Source organism: Phalacrocorax aristotelis, chromosome 7, assembly GCF_949628215.1.
Source record: "Phalacrocorax aristotelis chromosome 7, bGulAri2.1, whole genome shotgun sequence".
Classification (NCBI taxonomy): Eukaryota; Metazoa; Chordata; class Aves; order Suliformes; family Phalacrocoracidae; genus Phalacrocorax; species Phalacrocorax aristotelis.
In genome coordinates, this window is record NC_134282.1 from 35,737,337 (window position 1) to 35,755,201 (window position 17,865).

Consider the following 17,865-nt stretch of genomic DNA (forward strand, 5'->3'; position numbering starts at 1 on the left):
AGAAACAGCAGACCTAACAGGGTCCTGTAGCTGTACACCGGCTAATTTTTTGAGAAGTTACCTTAATATTTGAGCATATATTTTTAGTTTTGGCAATTTTATCTTTCTAAACGGTGGTTCCCTACTGCCGTATGCTTCTGGTTGACAACTTTGCTTACCCTTGATACTCTGAAGATAACAGCTGGACCTACAGAGTTAGACTTCTTGTCATTAATTTTTTTTTCAGCACAGAAACATTAGGGACAACAGATTTTCACGTACTCCTCCTTCCCTCTAATCATTCTCCACATTATTCCACTGTAAAGTGTACCCCCTCTAAAATCAAAAGCATTACAGAGTAAAATAACTGGTTTTGCCAAAGGAAGCAACAGCACTACCACACCTTGGCTCCAGGAAATTGCAATCAGGGAAGAACTCAAGTAAGCAGCAGCCTTCCCACACGAAAGCACAAATACTGCGAGACAAAGGACAATCATTTTCCCTTTAAAAAAAGGAACACCTTAAAAATGTATCTAGCGTTTCAGTGCTCCCTGATAGCCTCATTCAGGAAAGACCTTTCTCCAGTGCCCACGGGCATAAAAGTCACGCTGCTGCTCTAAGTGGAGCCTACTTCCTACTTTAAATGTACTTGGTTGCTTCTACTTTCAAACCGAGCATAACTAAACACATTACAGTTATAGCAAATAAAAACACGTACCAAAAATGACAGCAATCATTGGAGATTATCTGTGTAGAAGCATGCAATGATCTATTCAGAAGCTAAATTTAAAACACCTTGGGCACAGCACCTTTAAAGGGAAAGCCCCCCTGAACACGCAAAATCCTGCAAGGGACAGTACTGAAGACAGGATACGTTTCAAAGACAGTGATTTACATTATTAAATCGGTGAGCAAGTACTAAAAAAAGATGACCTCTACACTCCTACCGACCCACACAGCAGAGTGGGTGAGCGGGATTCCCAGACACCCCACAGACCGTTGCACGCAGCTGCTCCTTGGGTTTAAGAGGGGGCCCCAAGCGTCGCCTTTAGCCTCAGCAATCCAATTAAAACTCCATTCTCTAAAGTCCTTTCAAAAATGCACATTAAAAAAAATGTAATCTCAAACTGATTTAAAGAACACGCTGACACTGCAGCAGCCACCGGGTCCTCTCAGCCCCGGTCCCCGCGGCCAGGCTTCCCCTGGGCAGGGCTCAGCACGCCGCTCCTCCGGCAGACAAAAGGAGCAAGGAGCCGCGATCCCGCATTCCTTCGCGCCCGGCGGGGCTTGGGGAGCCGGCGCCCGACCGAGACAAAGTCTGCTGCCCGGCCCGGCCGGCAGCGCTCCCCCGCTGGACAAGGCTGCGCAGGCAAAACCGGGGCAGCGGCAGGAGTAGGGGCGGCCCCACGTCCCCCTCCCCGTCCCCCCCCCGCCTCCCAGACATGTGGCGGCCGCTCCGCGGCAAGCTGAGGGGGTGGAAGAAGCAGCGACACAGCACTGCCTGCCCGCCCCCTCCCCCCGCCCCGCTCCCCCGTGCCCCCGGAGCGGGGTCCCGCGGGGCGGCCCCCGGCGGGGTGGGGGACCGGAGCAGCCCCCCTTCCTCCCCCGTGCCCTCCCCCAGCCGTAGGGCGCCCTCCCGCCAAGGGGCTGCAACGCCCCGCGAAGCCGCGGCGGCCGCGGGGAACAAAGGAGCGGCCGGCGGCGGCGAGTAGCGGCCGCCCGCCGCGGGAGGGCCGCGGGTCGGCCGGGCCCCCTCAAGCCGGGCAGGCCGGCGCAGCCTAGGCCGCGCCGGGCGCACTCACCGCTGCAGCACCAGGAGGAGGGCGAGCCCTGCGGGAACTTGGCCGAGTCGGGTGCGATGCAGACGCTGGAGCCGAGGTGTGGGCACTCCATGGCGGGCGAAGTGGCGGATCGCGGGGCGGGCAGCTCCTCGCGGCACTACAGCAACGGCGCCCCGCGCACAACAGCCATCTTAGGGCCAACCGCGCGATCCGCCCGCCGGGTTTTGCAGGCAGCCGCCCTTCCCGTCCGCGCCCAACGACTCCCTCACCCCGCCTCCTGCCGGGCTTTCCGAGGAGCCGGCTTCCCGTCCAACGCCCCGCATGCCGGGCTTTCCGAGGAGCCGCTTTCCGTCGGGGCGGGGTGGTACCGCGCCGCGCCTTACGGCGGGGGCGCTTGGCTCCCCGCGGCACCGCCCCGGTCACCGCCTTAATGGGTAGGGCGGGCGCGAGAGGCCCTGCTCCGGCAAGGCCCGCCTGCCGCCGCGGGGACGGGCAGGTTGGAAGGGGCTGCAGGGCTGTTTATCGTCGTGGCAAAGGCCAGCGCTGTCCCCCCCATCTCCTCCTCCGAAGTGTTTCACACAGCTCTCTGCCGCAGGTTTCCGGTCCGACGTGCGGTGTCAGACCCAAATTCTGTCCTAGTTAGTCGGGGCGTGAATGGCAGGCCAGAGCTGCTGGATCTGCCTGCGACAGGCCTGTGCCACCCACCCGCGGGCAGCACCCACGGCCGCACGGGTCCCCTGCGCGCAAAACCGCCACAGCTCTCTGCATGTGAAGGGAGTCCAAGTGAAACTGGTATGTGGTCAGGCAGATGCTCTGTTCAAGCAATCTCTTCCGTAAGATGCACAGCCTACGACGCACACTTACTTCCCGAGCTCTGTCTTTAAAAGCTCCCTGGTTTAACTTCTCCCTACAGACGATGGGAAGCCATAGTAATCTCGTGTCTCTGCTGATTATTTGCACACTTTTTTAAAAGAGTTACCTGGCCTCAAATTTAGCTTGTTACTGAATTTCCTACTCTATGACTGTAACCTTTAAGTTAAGGGGTAATATAAGTACAGATGTTGTATTACATCTTTTCCAGACAACACAGAATATCAATCTTATGGCTCAGCAATTCACGTGCTTATGCTGATCAATACAAAGGTTCTGTTGAAAATACTCAGTTCCCTTTCAAATGTAGCAAATAAAGTCCACCACCATAATATCTGAAAAAGTGGGGATTTTTTAAATCTAAGGAACTGTGACTCCTGCATGTTAGGAGTTTTAGACCTTTTCTCTTGCTATAACTAATGTGACAAATACAGTTTTGCCACTGGTTTTGCCTGTCGTATGACCTGCATACAACATGAGAAGCATCTATCTCAATGTATTTTACATGGCACACCACTATTTGGTGGAAGATTATTTTATAAACTGACAGTTCTGTATGGATTTTCAGATTAGATACTTTAAATATTCATATCGCAGATGTCTTGGTGGTTACAAATCTCCTTCGCAGAACACTGTTCTTTACCTCCTTTGTTCTTTTTCACCCTGTTTACACTTGGGGATAAAACTCAGAGCAAGAAAGATCCAATTTTCCACAGCATCAGAAAGTACTTCGACTACAGTCAGTGTGGAGTTAGTTTGTATTTCTAGCTGCGTAGTTAGAAGCAGAAGTAGTTCATAGATACCAAACTGTGAATTAAATGGCTGCAAATGTTATCTTGACACAAAACCGTGGAGCTATCTCACATATCCTCCATCCTTCAAAACTGTCACATTTGACTGATCAAGTAACATTCCCAACATATATTTTACAGGTTCTACAGAAAGCATGTATTTATATAGTTTTCTAACAAATACTGTATAAATAGAGCAAAAACTAATTGCGAAGACAGAATTTCAAAAATTGTTTCATGCAACACAACTTGGATATACATGTAAGAATTACTCGTACAAGTTTAAGGAGCAAAAAGGTGGTCCTGTTAGCGTGTTTATATATTAGCCAAGGGGTCCTTTTGTTTCTTCACCCTCTGCCCTCCACCCTCTGCCGCAATGTATAATGAAGACATACATTAAATTAAAGCAGCAGTTTGACTGCAGTTGCCTTCTGTCTTTTCTAACCAATGCGTATGTTTAATTCTTTTGTTGTACCCCACCCATCCTTACACAAACAATGAGAAAGAAACCTCAGTTGGATCTGCCCTTCTCATTTTTCCCTCCATAGTGTTGTCACTCTGCCTTCTTACAGTAGCATTTTGCAACCAGAGCTTAACTAAAACAGCCCGTTGTTATCTCACTGTGTGGATTATTTTAGCAGTGTATTTATTCTTTCAGAAGTAAAGAACTGGTTAACAAGGATTAAATATGGTAAAATAAACATGTTTAAATACTGTTGTTTATCTACTTTCATTTTAGCACTCCGATTCATGACTTTACAGTTGATACCTGGAGAGGAGAACTGATTCCTAAGTAAACAAAACCAGGGTCTGTCTCAGTATGGCCTTGCACAGTCACTGAACTAAACCCCTGCCAATATGAACTATTACACCTCTACTAAAGGCAATGTACTTAAATCAGGAAAGCTACTATACTTTATATTAGAACAGTTTTTATAAGCATAGCGATGTTGGAAGAGTATCTCCTGGCAAGATACCAACAGATCCAAGTATAAGGTAAGAGTCAACAGGAGGCGGGCATCTTGTTTCCTCACACCCCTCATGGACTTAACAGAGTAACAGTCAGAACCGGGTAGCAGATGGGAATGAGTGTTACTATTTTGGGCAGTAGGGTGGCAGGGGATGTAGAAGGCTAGTCATATTTTTAAGAGAAGATGAAGATGAAAAGGCATGATCAATTGCAGCAAAACTGTAATGAACATAGCAGACTATGAAAGACATCCTCAGAAATGTCTAGAGATACAAGGCCTATGTACTGCTTTCTCTTAGAGTTCCTCTTTTTAGTCCGGAAGGCTGCAAACTTGCAGACTTCTCAGAGAAAAAATCCCATTACTTTGGTTTAATTTAAGAGGCCTTTGACCATCATCTATTACTTTTATTTTAAGATGCAACTATTCAACTTGCACTATTACACACAAAGAAAAATGTCCTCTCTCTATTGCTGTGGAGTTATTAAGATCCCCATAACAAAAGAACAAATGGTGCTTGGAACAGCAAGGAGGCTGGGAGAAACTGTGTAACTCTGCTAAGCACAGCACTTCCTACAATGACAGACACCAGCTATAACTTCTCTGAGCAGCATTTAGCTGTGAAAAACTACTAAATAAAAATGTGTCACCTTACCAAGATAGGCCCTTCATCTTCTATCCCTGATGTTTCCTGTTAGGAGCCAAAACCATCCACACTATGACACCTTGTTCCTTTGCAAGATAATAATGCTGTTTTATTCCTCCTTTCATTTGCAGGTTGACAGCCGTTCAGGGAAACTCTTTACAGTGTAATTTTGCCCAAATAGTTGCATGTTTCTTCATTTTAGTTGCCATGCCCACAGCAAATGTGGTAGCCTTCACATTTTTTATCTCTGGTTGCCAAGGTAAATACCTAAGTAAGGATGATTCAATCTGTTAGGGAGTCATGATACATAGCAGTTATCCCATATTTGAGGATGTATAAGGACAATTTAGAAGAGCCGTAAATGTATCCGTAATGCAGCCTCTTTGCCTACTGAAAAATAATTGATCAATAATGCAATTCTGTGAGCACTTGGATCGCAAAAGCACTACTACAACAAGGGTAGTTTTAAGTGGCTTGCAGTGAGGTATACATGTTGAATGCAGAGCAAAACTGGAGTAGAAGCTCTGGGTATAACCTTCAGTTTGCTTTTTCAGTAAGATTTCTTGAGTACTAATCACTTGATTTGGAACTGGAGTCCTACCTCTTGCTCCCATCCTTCCTCAGATCAGAATAATTTAGGTAAGACCTAAGAGAAATCCTAAGGCATGCTCATAATGGGTGCAGTCAGTCCCGAACAGAAGCCTGTGAATTAGCATTATAAATTAGAAATTTCTATGTAATACAGCACATCATTGTCTCTACTACAACAGAGAGATTCCACACAACACCCTCTTGTGGGACATATGTAGTCATCCACCTATGCTATAGGCTCCATCTGAGAGTATCTGAGCTTAGAATTTGGCCCTGAACTGGTATTTTGCATATATATTAACAATTGACAGAGGGGGAGTTTGCCTGGAGGGTTCTGCAGTTCTGCTGTATTTCTCAGAAATAAAATCTGTGGTCTTAAGTACTTGAAAACATTAACTTGCCTCCCTTTTTTATGTATTATGATATGGTCTAATGACACAGTAGCAGAATTTTCCATGGCTTCCTTCAAAATCACTAGATGAACATCACTCAGTGGATCAAGTGAAGCAGACTGATGCCTTAGATAACTTCCTTATTTGCTGTGGAAATTGGAGAGCTTGGAATGAAGAAGGGACGCTGGAGGAGTGGCATGAATGCTAACCTGAAGAACTAATTCGGTCTTTGCCAGACAATTCTTGCATGCCATCTGGCAAGTTATTTAAACCAATTTCTTTACTAAGTAGACCTCCTTCTCAACCACAGATGAGTAAAAGAGGCCAGCTCTGCTCAGAGCACACATTAGAGTCTTCCTGTCTCATGTTATATTATCTCTGTGCATAAAGATAGAAGGAATATTGTCTCCCACGGCACGTTTCTTCTTTTTAAGTGGTAAACTCAGAATGTGTGGAATGAGATTGGGAGATGCCCTGAATACTCAACTGAAAAGGATAAGCAAGCCTTTTGCTCTAAACCCATAAAGCAGTAAACACGCTGAAGACACTATGTGCCAATCCAGACCTAGTAGAAACTTGATAGGTTGGGCTTTAACCTCTTATTTCCCAAAGATGTAGAAGTGAAACATTTAGATACGATGGCGATAGCAATGGAGACTACACAGAAACCCACCACAAGGAAATTAGTTCTTTACTCAGTGCAGATGCAACTCTGAGGCAGACAACTGGCATAGAAAATATCAACAGAAAGCATCAGAATATAGGTAAGTTCTAATACAGGGTCTCGGCTTAATAAAACCTTTACTAGGGGCTGGCCAGCTTTGTGAGTTATATGCCATCTCTGCAGCTGACAGAAGCTTAGATGCACGCATCTGTGTATGAAAGTACGCTACAGCACATTAAATACCACAAGCACATTTCTGGCAGCACGTTGTCTCATTAACAAATCTATTTCCATTTCCTGCACATCCTATGAAAATAAAGGTCACACACTTTTTCAGTGTTTGATCATAACACCACAAGCAACTCCCTTTACAAGGTTCAAGATTCTTCTCTAAAAGGCAAGATGCCAAAGATGAAGGACAAAAATTTAAACTAGGCAAATGCCCAGAGCAAGCATCTGTGACAGTATTTAGAATGTAAGATTAAAGCATGTAAATAGGCATGACTCCCTTCAAAGCATGTCCACGACACTTCTGTACACATACCTTGAGGGGGCGGTGTGACACAAAGTATTGTGCAAAGGTACCGGGTAGTGCCAAAGAACAGAAGTGTTCTTCATTCTGCCCCTGCTTACACATCACTGTAAGAAATTACCTGAAATTCTGCTTCCATAGGATTAATGGCTTTCTCCAGTGCTAAGGAGGGGTCCCTCATTTCTTAATGGGTGCCTTCTTGTGGGGAATAATGTTGACTACAGCAGTACAATTGTATTAGGCTGACACAGATTCCATCAGAACAGAAGATTACTCTTTTTTCTTTTTAAGTCTAATTCAAGTATGTATCTGAGATATACAGAGCAGCTGTGTTCCCTAAAACACACAGAAAAGAAGGAAACTGGCCAAAGAAATTGTATGCTATCAATAGGATCCATGTGGGCTGGATTGTGTGCAAGCATGCACACACACACAGAGTTTTTCTTTGCCTTGTGTATTTCTCTGTGTGTGTGTGTATATGTTTCTCTAGAAGGATGTTCCTTCACAGCATCAGAACTATGGGTCAGATACCCCACGTGGTATACACTGGAATTGTTCTATTAACTTGAGTTCAGACTAGCTGAGAAGCTGCCTTTGTGTGTTTCTTTCAAATGAAATCAACAGGTTGTTTCACTCTCCTTTAAGCCCATGAGTCAGAATGGGCCAAAGGCACAATTTTTTAATTTGCTACGGTCAAAAAAGAACATGCAATTTTCCACAGTTTATGTTTGCCCAAAGAGATGGAGCATTTTCTGGGCCTTGACAACAACTTGGTATTCCATGAAGTCTGTTTTAACAGATTTGATTTTCCCATTGCTGAGCATGCCTCAAAATGGAAAATCCATTCAAATGAAAAAATCCAGTTCCTAGAAGTGGACACTTTGGAGAGGGTCCTTTAAGGTGATGCAGCCCTCTAGACTGGATACTCCTCTGCAGAAACCTAAGAGTACTTTAGTATTAAAAGCTGTCCAAAATAATCTTGTCATTTGCAACACAGTGTTAAGAGTGCTAAGTAGGAATGCAAAAAGTGGGAAATCTGCTGCAGCTTGATCTCCCAGATGAGTGGGTTGAAAACCTGAGGACATGGCTCTAGTTCACTGTATTCTGAGAGCTGTAGCTGGGGAAAAGAGAGCAGTAGTAGAACGAAGAGAGTAGTGCAACAGAGAAGCAAAGAGCTGTAGTTTTTTTACCAGCATTCCCATGATCTTCTAGTGCTTTGATTTCTGAGAGCCTATGCTAATTTTACATCACTTTTCCAAGGATTCCAGAAGCATCTTACTGAACAAAAGCAACGGGCAATGCTTTAATTCTCATCCAAACTTTGCCTTGTCTGCACTATCACAGCTTGGTTACAGTGCAAGATATAAATAAAGGTGCATGTGACTATTCTGTGTGGTTGGTTTTTTGAACAAACCAAGGGAGATGTGAAAAATTATACAAATAAAGTGCATGCTTTTTAAATTCTCCCCATTGTCTTCTTAAGGTATTATTTGTACAGACAAAGGCTTATTTTTAATTCATGCTTTAAACAAATGCCTGAAAGTTCTCTTATATCTGGCAGCTTTCAACACTAGCTTCATCAGTTGTGTCCTCCAGAGTCTGTCCAATAATGCAAGTGCATCAGGGCGACATCAAGCAGCATGATTTCATGTCACTGGCATTTAGCTTCTACTGTAATCAATTATGTAAATTTTGTATTCTGTTTTTTCCAAATGCAGTCTTGAAAATATAATAATGATTCTGTACTTGTGCTTAAGATACTTTTAAGATCAGCAGGCTTTATTTCATCCTATCTTAATCAAAATATAACATTTTATAGCCAACAAAACTAATTTCTCTTTACCACAACTGAACAAGGCTTACTTACTAATTTTTGACAAACAAGGGAACGGCAGGCATATCTTAAAAAAAAATAATAGGCAGATCAGTTTACATACTGTATCAGAGCACAGAGAAGAACCCCCAAGCATCCTGTTGAAAGAAAACATAGTAATACCTATTTGCCTGGAAAATGTGATAGCTGGCACCAGCCTATCCGCCTATCTGTTTGATCAAGGAAGGGAAAACTGCTCAAAAGCACTTGAGCAATTCCAGAACCTAAAACTCACCAGTACTATTTCTTATGTCACACAGGGCAAAACCATAGATGTTTTTAAGCCACAAACACTGCACGTTTAAATGACATGCAGGTTTTAAATTTCACCACTATGATTAGCTTATTAACAAATCTGAGGAAAATAGACAATAATCCAGCCACAAAAATTAAAAGAAGAATTGCTCTGATGCAAAAATTAAAAGAAGAATTGCTCTGATGATAGTCTGTGAGGATTGGGAAGAGAATGAGATGGTGCAGAATGATACTATTTCAGATAAAAATCAGGAATGAGAATGTGAAATCTATTTGCCTGTGTAAAGAACATGTAAAGAAAATATTGTAGAAGAAGTGTTTAAGTTAATTCCTAAAGCCCCATTTCAAACACTTAAAAATGGTATGATGGGAAAGTCCCAGGATGAACTGGATGAACTAATATGACCTTTTTCACCTCTAACATCTGTAATTTCTATGTAGAATATTACCACAGTAAAAGTATCATATGAATCTGTGAACTGTAACTGCACACAAACTATATCACTTTTCCCTCTACATTAAACAAGACTGTTGATAGACAAAATACCCTACAAGCTATTTTTGCTTCTTTGTTTGCTGTAAGCTACAAAGGCATCCCACCTGTCTCTCTGCTGCACGTACTTGCTTCTAGTTTTGTACAAAGAATTTTGTACTGTACTGTACACATATTCTATCCTGATCCTACTTTACTGACCCAAAGAACATAAATATTAACACAAAAGGTGGCAATGTCTCAGAGCATTTTGATTCTGAAGTGTTTTGACTACAAAGCAACGTATCCCTGGGAAAAACTTGCCATTGTACATGAAGACAGTATATACACTTCACTGATAACTGAGTTGAATGAGACTTGTGTTAGCACATAAACGACAGCATTTTATCCTGTTTGGAGATCAGCTCATTACCAGAGAAGCAGGAGTTCCTTGCCGTGTCACTAGGATTGTATTATTTGTTATTATGTTATTCTTCAGGCTCAGTTATTCACAATGTTGAGTAGCAATCTGAATTTGAAAACGCAGACCATTGGTTCAGATTTTTTTTCCTCACTCACTTTGTTTAACATCTGCTAATTCAAGGACTGAACAAGGCCAGCTGAAATTTTTCTGCTCTAGCTAAAACTTGAAACTGAGATGGCAAAATACAGTGAGAGAGAAAGATTCAGCTTATTCTGAAATAAGAAGCCACCAGGACACCCTATGAGTAGTACCAGATCTTTCAAAGCAGTGTTGCTAAGCTCCAAACACCAACTGATATACATATTATAGCAAAAGGTAAATGTGCCAACAGCTATTCAGTGCCATAATCAAAGAGCTTCCATGAACTGCTGACACATGTAGCCCTGAATTTTGAAGAACAGAGACGTAGCTGAGTTTTCTGGGATTTTTACTTGCTTCACACTAAAGGTCAGCACTCAAATATATCTTTAATCATTTAAATGCATGGCATTTTGTAGATGGGGAGGGTCAGGAAGTTAGTACGTAGTGTGATACAATTCACATTCAGGAAAACTATCTGAAAACCTTTTATAGAATTTTAAATATGCGATGCCTATTATTTCTTTCACTCAAGAGCCTTGTACAATTAGACTAAATACACCTAAGGCAACTATTTGAAAATATCTACAGGTCTACATTGCTACTGCTCTACCTGCTAGATTCTAGAATTTACCCAGGCTGATTTCTGTAATGCCTGTGTGGCCAGGAATTTATGGTGCACCACAAAAAATGATTTATTTGCACTCCCTCAGGAAGTGCAAAGTAACTCATCCACGCTCACGTAATGCAACCAGCCCCAATTCACTGTGACACTGTACCATGTTAACATGGACTTCTGTATGTTCTGAGATCTGTGTGTCTAAAAGAATCTAAGGTGACACGTAACTGCAGTAAAACCTTTCATTACTATGATTCCGTTTTGTTAAAAATGTGCTTTAATAGCAGGGACCAGAATAGATGTTCCAGTCAGTAAATGAGTAAGCTTGATAAGACCCGCTGCATTTTGTGGTCCCTCTCCTTGGCCCATCACTAGTCACTTAAAGATAGTTAAGCAGCAGCTGCATAACTATATTCTGATGTCTTTACTGATTCACATATCCTTACCAACATCATTCCATATTTCATTTGACCTACTTCCCATTGTTAAAACATGCAAGCAATGTAAAATAGGCTAAAACCAGTTGACTAATCACCATCTATCCCTACTGCATGTTAACACACTTTTGTAAAGTAGCGAGCAGCTGGAGAAATTATGCAGGGATCTCATCATAGTGATCCTTTCATTAAATTATTATTGTTTCAGTAGATCACACTGAATATTCTATCATGTCCTAAAAATTACTGAAACCTAAGCAATGTGAGACTTCATTCTGTACTGTCTCTACCCAAAGCATGGTATTCAAAGTAGGTAGAGACACACAGGCCTGCATTTAGAGCATAATGAGATTTCACTCTTGTAAACATGACCGAGTATCCAAGCCCAACAGATTATTAAACTTGTGTGGCATGTACTGTAGTTTAAAAAAAGGGCTTTTAATACAGGACACCCAGTTCTCATTTGTCTCACTTAATGCCACTTCATGCAAGCCCAAGGGAAAATGGCAGGCTGAACATCTTTCAGGTACACAAGGGCCAAAACTTTGAAGTACAGGTTAACCAAGACATGCTTGCCAAACTTAGGATAATTTTCTTTTGACGGGTAAATGTAACAGGTGCAGTCGATCAAAAGGTATAAAGGATAATAGCCAGAGCATTTAGGTACTCATCAGCATGGCATGTAAACATGAATCTTGCTCTCAGATTCAGGGCTTAAGCTGTACACCATTGCTATCAGTATTTCTGCATGAAGGTAAGCTTCTCATTACAGTCTTTCTCCAAGTAAACAGAGGTTAACAAGCCTGACTTCTCATTACAGCTTCTCAACCACATAGACAACACTGAATTTTGCCATTCTTAGCATAAAAGGCTGGGACGGAGCCACTCCCGCCATGAAGACAGGAAGGAAAGAAAACAACCTGAAAACAGCAACTTCAGTGGCTGGGCTGCTGATCAGTCTGACTCCAAATTTTGCCATCCTGTCTCCTTCTGCCTAAACACCCACCATAGCCGCAATCAGACTGGTTGTCTAGGGTTGTGGCATAGGCATTTCAGCATTTCTGCTGCCAGGAGGCTGCTATTCCAGGCAGCTATTTTGCTAAGGTCTACAGTCAACCCTGGCTGTTAGCTACAGAAAGAGAACTGGTACATCACCTTGTCATGTGGGAAAATGAGCAGATATTGTTGATAAACTGTAAACCCATTAGCAATATGAAACCACAATGTATGTACAAGGAAGGTATGACTTAGGACTATCTTCAGGCTTTACTTCTTCCTGCAACTATATGCATTGTGTACTCTTTGTATGTGTTGTTGGCACATGCTGCTTATATTGTTTGCAAATTATTCTGTTCTCAGAGAGACCTTCAAGCATGTCAAAGTTTTAGCAGCTTGAGGTTGTATTTACTTAGCTGGCTGCAAGTGGTCAGGGATTGTGAAGATGCATCACTAAGGGCTGAAATTAAGGGCTGAAATTAAAAAAACATCTGATTTACCATCATCTGGACAGATTTGTGCAGCTAATGTGGGAAAACTTTTCATGCATTGCCTGTCAGTGAGGAAGTCATTCCCATTCCCAGCAGCACCTCTATAAGCAAATGGTTTGAAGCAGTACACAGTTCTGTAATAGGAGAGGTCATTCAGAAATGCTTACATCTACAGTGACAGTGCTAGGTTATGCTGGTCCCCTTTTACCCTATTTGCTATGATAATGTGGTTATCGCTATGTATGAAATATCACATTGCAGCTCTGGACACAAGACTGCTGCAGTAGACAAGCTGGTGGAAGAACTCCAACAGCCCCATGTTCCATGGGCTGCATGAAAAATCCCCTTGTGGGGAGGTTTCAAGCCAGCAGCTGCACCACCGGTGCACTGCCCTCCCAAAGGGAGTACAGGCCAGGAGATGTGGACTCCCTGTGTTCCTGGATAACAGTTAATATTTTTAAAGATTTTTGGAACTTATTATTAAAATATAAGCAGAATACATTCCATTTTAAAAAAAAACATCTTTCATGCTTTCATGCAAAGAACTGGCACCCATTTCCCTCTCCTTCCCCCGCCCCTAACTCCCTGGCTTTTGTGGTCACTATTAAGAGATTTACAATTTTGGAAAACTACAACACTGAATTCTTTCACATTGGCTTTTAAAGCCAACATATGACTGGCAAAGTGTTTACCAGCAAGACAAGCTAATAAAATACTGCTTGGAGCACAGCTTGCCTTGAGTTTCTACATAAGCAGAGCTCATTCTGCAAGCCCAACATGAGGAGATGGCTATTTTAATCATCCTGTAGTTGCTTAAGCATAGGTTCTTCTGTTGATTTAGAACAGTGTCAAGCCAGAACACTAAGCCATAAATACATCTGGAGCTGAGGCTGAAGAAGAGTTAATATTCATCTCTCTAGTTTTATTTTAAAATATACCTTTAGCTCTCTTGATGTGTAGCAGACATCAGTGAGTCACTCCAGACAGCTTAAAGATATTTTGGAAAAAGCTGTAAAGTGAGTTTTTGAGTTTGTTTTTCTTTTTTGTTTTTTTTTTTGCCCCCCCCCAGTCACAAGCAGACTTGGCTTAGTTATTTGGGTTTGTTTTGTAACAGAAGGAGAACTAGAGTTGCAAAGAAGGTAATGAGCACATAACGTGCCTCAGCCACATAGACACTCCAAGAGAAACAAAAGGACTCCTAGTATGACTCTAGCCAGCTATCCTGCGTTGATGAAGCTAGTTGAGTGGTGACAAGGGGCCTTTGCATTCATCCTCTGTGCAGCAGCAGCATCCACTGTAGTGAACTTCTATGCTCAGAGCAAAGAGCACAACTCCACCAGTGGAAGGAGGAAACAGAGCAGTGAGGCCATTTTTCCAGACTTCCCCAGTTCATACTGCTTTATGGGTCTGGCTGGCTGCCATGTGGAAAGTATGCAGCATCTAGAGATAATTTACAAAGGTTTAGAGACAGAAATTAAGCAGAAGGAGGTCAGCCACAGTCAGAAACTGAAATCCAGACTGGGGACTCCTGGTACCCTCTCTAGATCACTCCCTTCTATCCTGCCAGCTTAGAACCTACACAAGGCCAGAACTGAAAATGTAAGCATCTGAATGTGTCTTCCCTATAGCAAGACTTTTGTCTGGCTACTCTTTCAGTGTCTCACATTTAAGGTCTTGAGTCAACACCATGACCATGTGTGGTGAATGAAGCAGACAGAGCAGAGGCCAGCAACAAAAATGATCCTGTTATTCTGAGGTGTATTTCTGGTAGGATCCAGGAGTGCAAAGAAATGAGGAGAAAGCTGTGTTCCATCTTTAGCAGAATGCCTCACTTTTCTGTACTCTGCTTCTTGACTTGTTTGCTTGAGTCTTTTTTTAACCACACTTTTGGGCTTCCCAGTGTGTGGAGACAGGACAAATATAGCGCCCCAAGTGTATACCTATCATTTAGTTGTTATATAAAGCCCACCTGAGAGCACTATTAATTCACATTTTAGGTTTGCTGGAAACTTTTGGTGGAAATTTGTTCTGGTCTGGTGCCACCTTGCAGGGGTCCCTTCTCATCCACTCCCACAAGCAAATCCTCAACATGTTTTTAAGGAAGTACAGAGAAACCCTGTTAGCCACAGCAGTGACCACAGAAAAGGTTTTGCCTTTAAGATTCTTTTGTTATTTCATACATCTTTACTAGGTAACCTTTCATAACATAGGATACCATTTGTGCTTTTCATGTGGTGGCAGGGGTCACCATCCAGGCAGGTGACAAGAAAATTTATTGGAGCCTATTTTAGATACCAATTCTTGTTGCACATCATTCACATAGTCATAATTCTCCTCCATTCCCCCATTCAGTGACTTAGGTCCTCAGCTCCACTCTAATGACAGGGAAAGATCTGAGTTCCTGATAAAGTGGAACCTAAGACAGGCTGATAAATGAAAGATTGTAATGAAAAGAAGCAACTGATCTTTCTCTAGAGGTGTAATGCTGTTATTTGGATAAACACAACAGATGAAGAGAGCTAACATTTAATGTTTCTCCTCTTTTTGCCTTACAAACCCCATTTTAACATGCTTCAGAACATAATCACAGTGCAATATTCTCAGCTTTATGCCCCATCATTATTGCTTAATCAGTACCGCAATACAGCACCTCAGAAGAGACAGTGCTCTGAGCCAAAGTCCAAATTCATGCATCTCCATGCATCAGGCTGGAAAAGCAGAGAGGTACCGTTGAGTGAGCTCCCCTCCCTTCTGCCCCCAGCCATGAGGTAAAGACAAGTTGCATAATATAAAAAGAACATCTCTGCTTTTTTTCCAAAAAGGAAACTAAATGGTCATGCCCAGCACTCCTCCCAGAATTTTCACATTAGTTTCTGGAAATTCTGCAAAGAACCTGGTGTCCTACTGAGGCATGCTGGGGAGGGGGAAAGGGCACCCTGGAGAATGCACTGATGCAGAAAATGGGAAGCAGGAAGGTGGGCACATGGTACCCCAGGCCTTAAGTTACCAACAGTTGGGATTGTAATGACTGGCTCAAGCTCATTAAAGGAGCTTATTGTTGAATCACTGGCAGTGAAGCAGGAAAACGCTCTGATGTGCAGAGTGTTGATTCCCTGGCCATGTCTTCAAAGCCCAGGATCCTCACCAGGCTGTCTGCCTTATTAGAGATGGGCTGCTTTTGGTTTAAGCTGACCAGTTCTGTCCTCAGTGTTCCCCACCTACATCTAGGCCTTCTGCAAATCTCAGGTCTTCCTGTTTTCTTTGCCAAACCCTAAAAAGGCAAACATTGCAACACTGCAGTGATGTAGCACAATATTAAAACATAGATTTCAATAGTAATGACTTAGGCTTAATGGCCTGTCTGCAGAGCTCATTTTTCTCCTGCCAGCTCCCTCTACCCCTGCAGTTCGCAGTTCCTAGAAGGCTGAATGGGTTTAGGAGCCAACAGTATATTTATAAAGGAATACTTTGACTACAAAAGGCTAGAGAGGCTATTATAATTATTTTCTCTTTTCAAGCAAAAGCCAATCCCAAATATTGTTTACTGAAGATAGTTTTCTACAATCTTTGGGAAACTTTCCACAGGCCCACTGCAGAATGTTGCTGTTCTAGGGAATGACACACCTAGGACCAGTGTCAGTCACTCCCCTGAAAGGTTCTGGAAACTCACTTGCATACAAGGTAATCCTAATGTCTGAAGGGTGATATAAAAGAAGCCATGCCCTTACAGAGCACGCAGCAACCATGGCCAGTCCCTACACCTACAGTTTATTATATATTCCCCACATGCAACTAAGTAGATACTTGACAGGTATTTTTCTCAGAAACTGAATGTAATGCCTTGAAATTAAGTGGCAATATATTTGGACTTTTGACTTGCATGCCAAGATTAGAAATACTTCTAACTGGTTATAGTTACAGCCACTGTAAATACAGCATTCAGTCTGCTTCTCTTATGGGTGCTGCTTAACCTATTCTAAGCATCACAGTTTAGTCTGCTTGTATTTACAAGTTGAGTTTTCCAACAGCTGGGACCTGAGGCCAAGCTGCTTTGCCATCATGTTTTACTGTAATAGATTAAATTCTACCCAGCACTTCAAGAGAAATGAATCCTTCTGAAAACAGTCTGAACAAACCAATATATGCACTTGGAGGGAGTTCCAGTTCTGTGCCTGATGTGATCTTACATGCTCCTGTAAATCTGTTTGAGAGCTGACTTCAGGGAAGACTAGTTTGAACAGAAAAAAAGGTTGGGGAAATTGATTTGAATTTGTACAAGTGGCCACACACAGTAGTGCCTGGCCTTCTCATATAGGAAATACTGGAGTGCTGCTCTGCTTAGTGTGCCAGTTCCCAGCCCATTTAGCATATACTTCAGAATATGCAAGAACCCTTGAATCTGGCTTCATTGGGATATTCTGCCATAGCAGAAATTTCTTCCATATAATACTTCTGGGAGGGCAGATGGAAAATCATTAACATAAAGGCAATTTCAGAGAGGTAGAATATAATTTAGAGGACACAGCATCGGATTTATGAATTCCTGCCCTAACTCTGTGGCTTGTAATGACCAGTGATCAGTATCTTGGTTTTGTGCGTCATCCCCAAGATGAAGGATTTTTTAAAAAGTAGTTCTTACCTTTCAAACTTGCTGATGTAATGAAAATGAGGCAAGAACAAATGAAAACACAGCAGAAAAATAATCTACCACTACACATTGTGCCTCAGGATGCACATTCAGTGCCTTTACCAAGAAAGAGGTTATCTACTATCCCCACAGTTTATCTCATAAAGCAAGGTTCACTTCAAAGCCTGATCTCTGCCAATAAGGAGCTAACATGCATTTATCTTTATTAGCTAGCTACCTAGTAATGATTTTACCTTGATGTAACCTTTTAAAAAATTAAATTAATATGTCCATCTCCTCCTACTTGTTTTATTACATA

At 42.6% G+C, this 17,865-nt stretch overlaps 1 protein-coding gene across 7 annotated transcripts in view; it reads right to left on the minus strand.

Moving 5' to 3' along the window:
• The window catches only part of USP3 (ubiquitin specific peptidase 3), a 76,409-nt gene that overhangs the window by 42,945 nt on the left and 15,599 nt on the right, over positions 1 to 17,865 (minus strand). The window contains exon 1 of one of the 7 annotated variants that reach the window (XM_075100038.1): positions 1,782 to 2,113. The exons of 1 other annotated variant lie outside the window; for it this stretch is intronic. In XM_075100038.1, coding sequence (XP_074956139.1) covers positions 1,782 to 1,872 — 91 coding nt within the window. In that variant the 5' untranslated portion in view covers positions 1,873 to 2,113. Of the gene's footprint in view, positions 1 to 697; positions 1,443 to 1,781; positions 2,114 to 17,865 lie in introns of those variants that run through there. 5 more of the 7 variants (XM_075100041.1, XM_075100043.1, XM_075100047.1 and 2 more) reach the window with 5 other exon arrangements.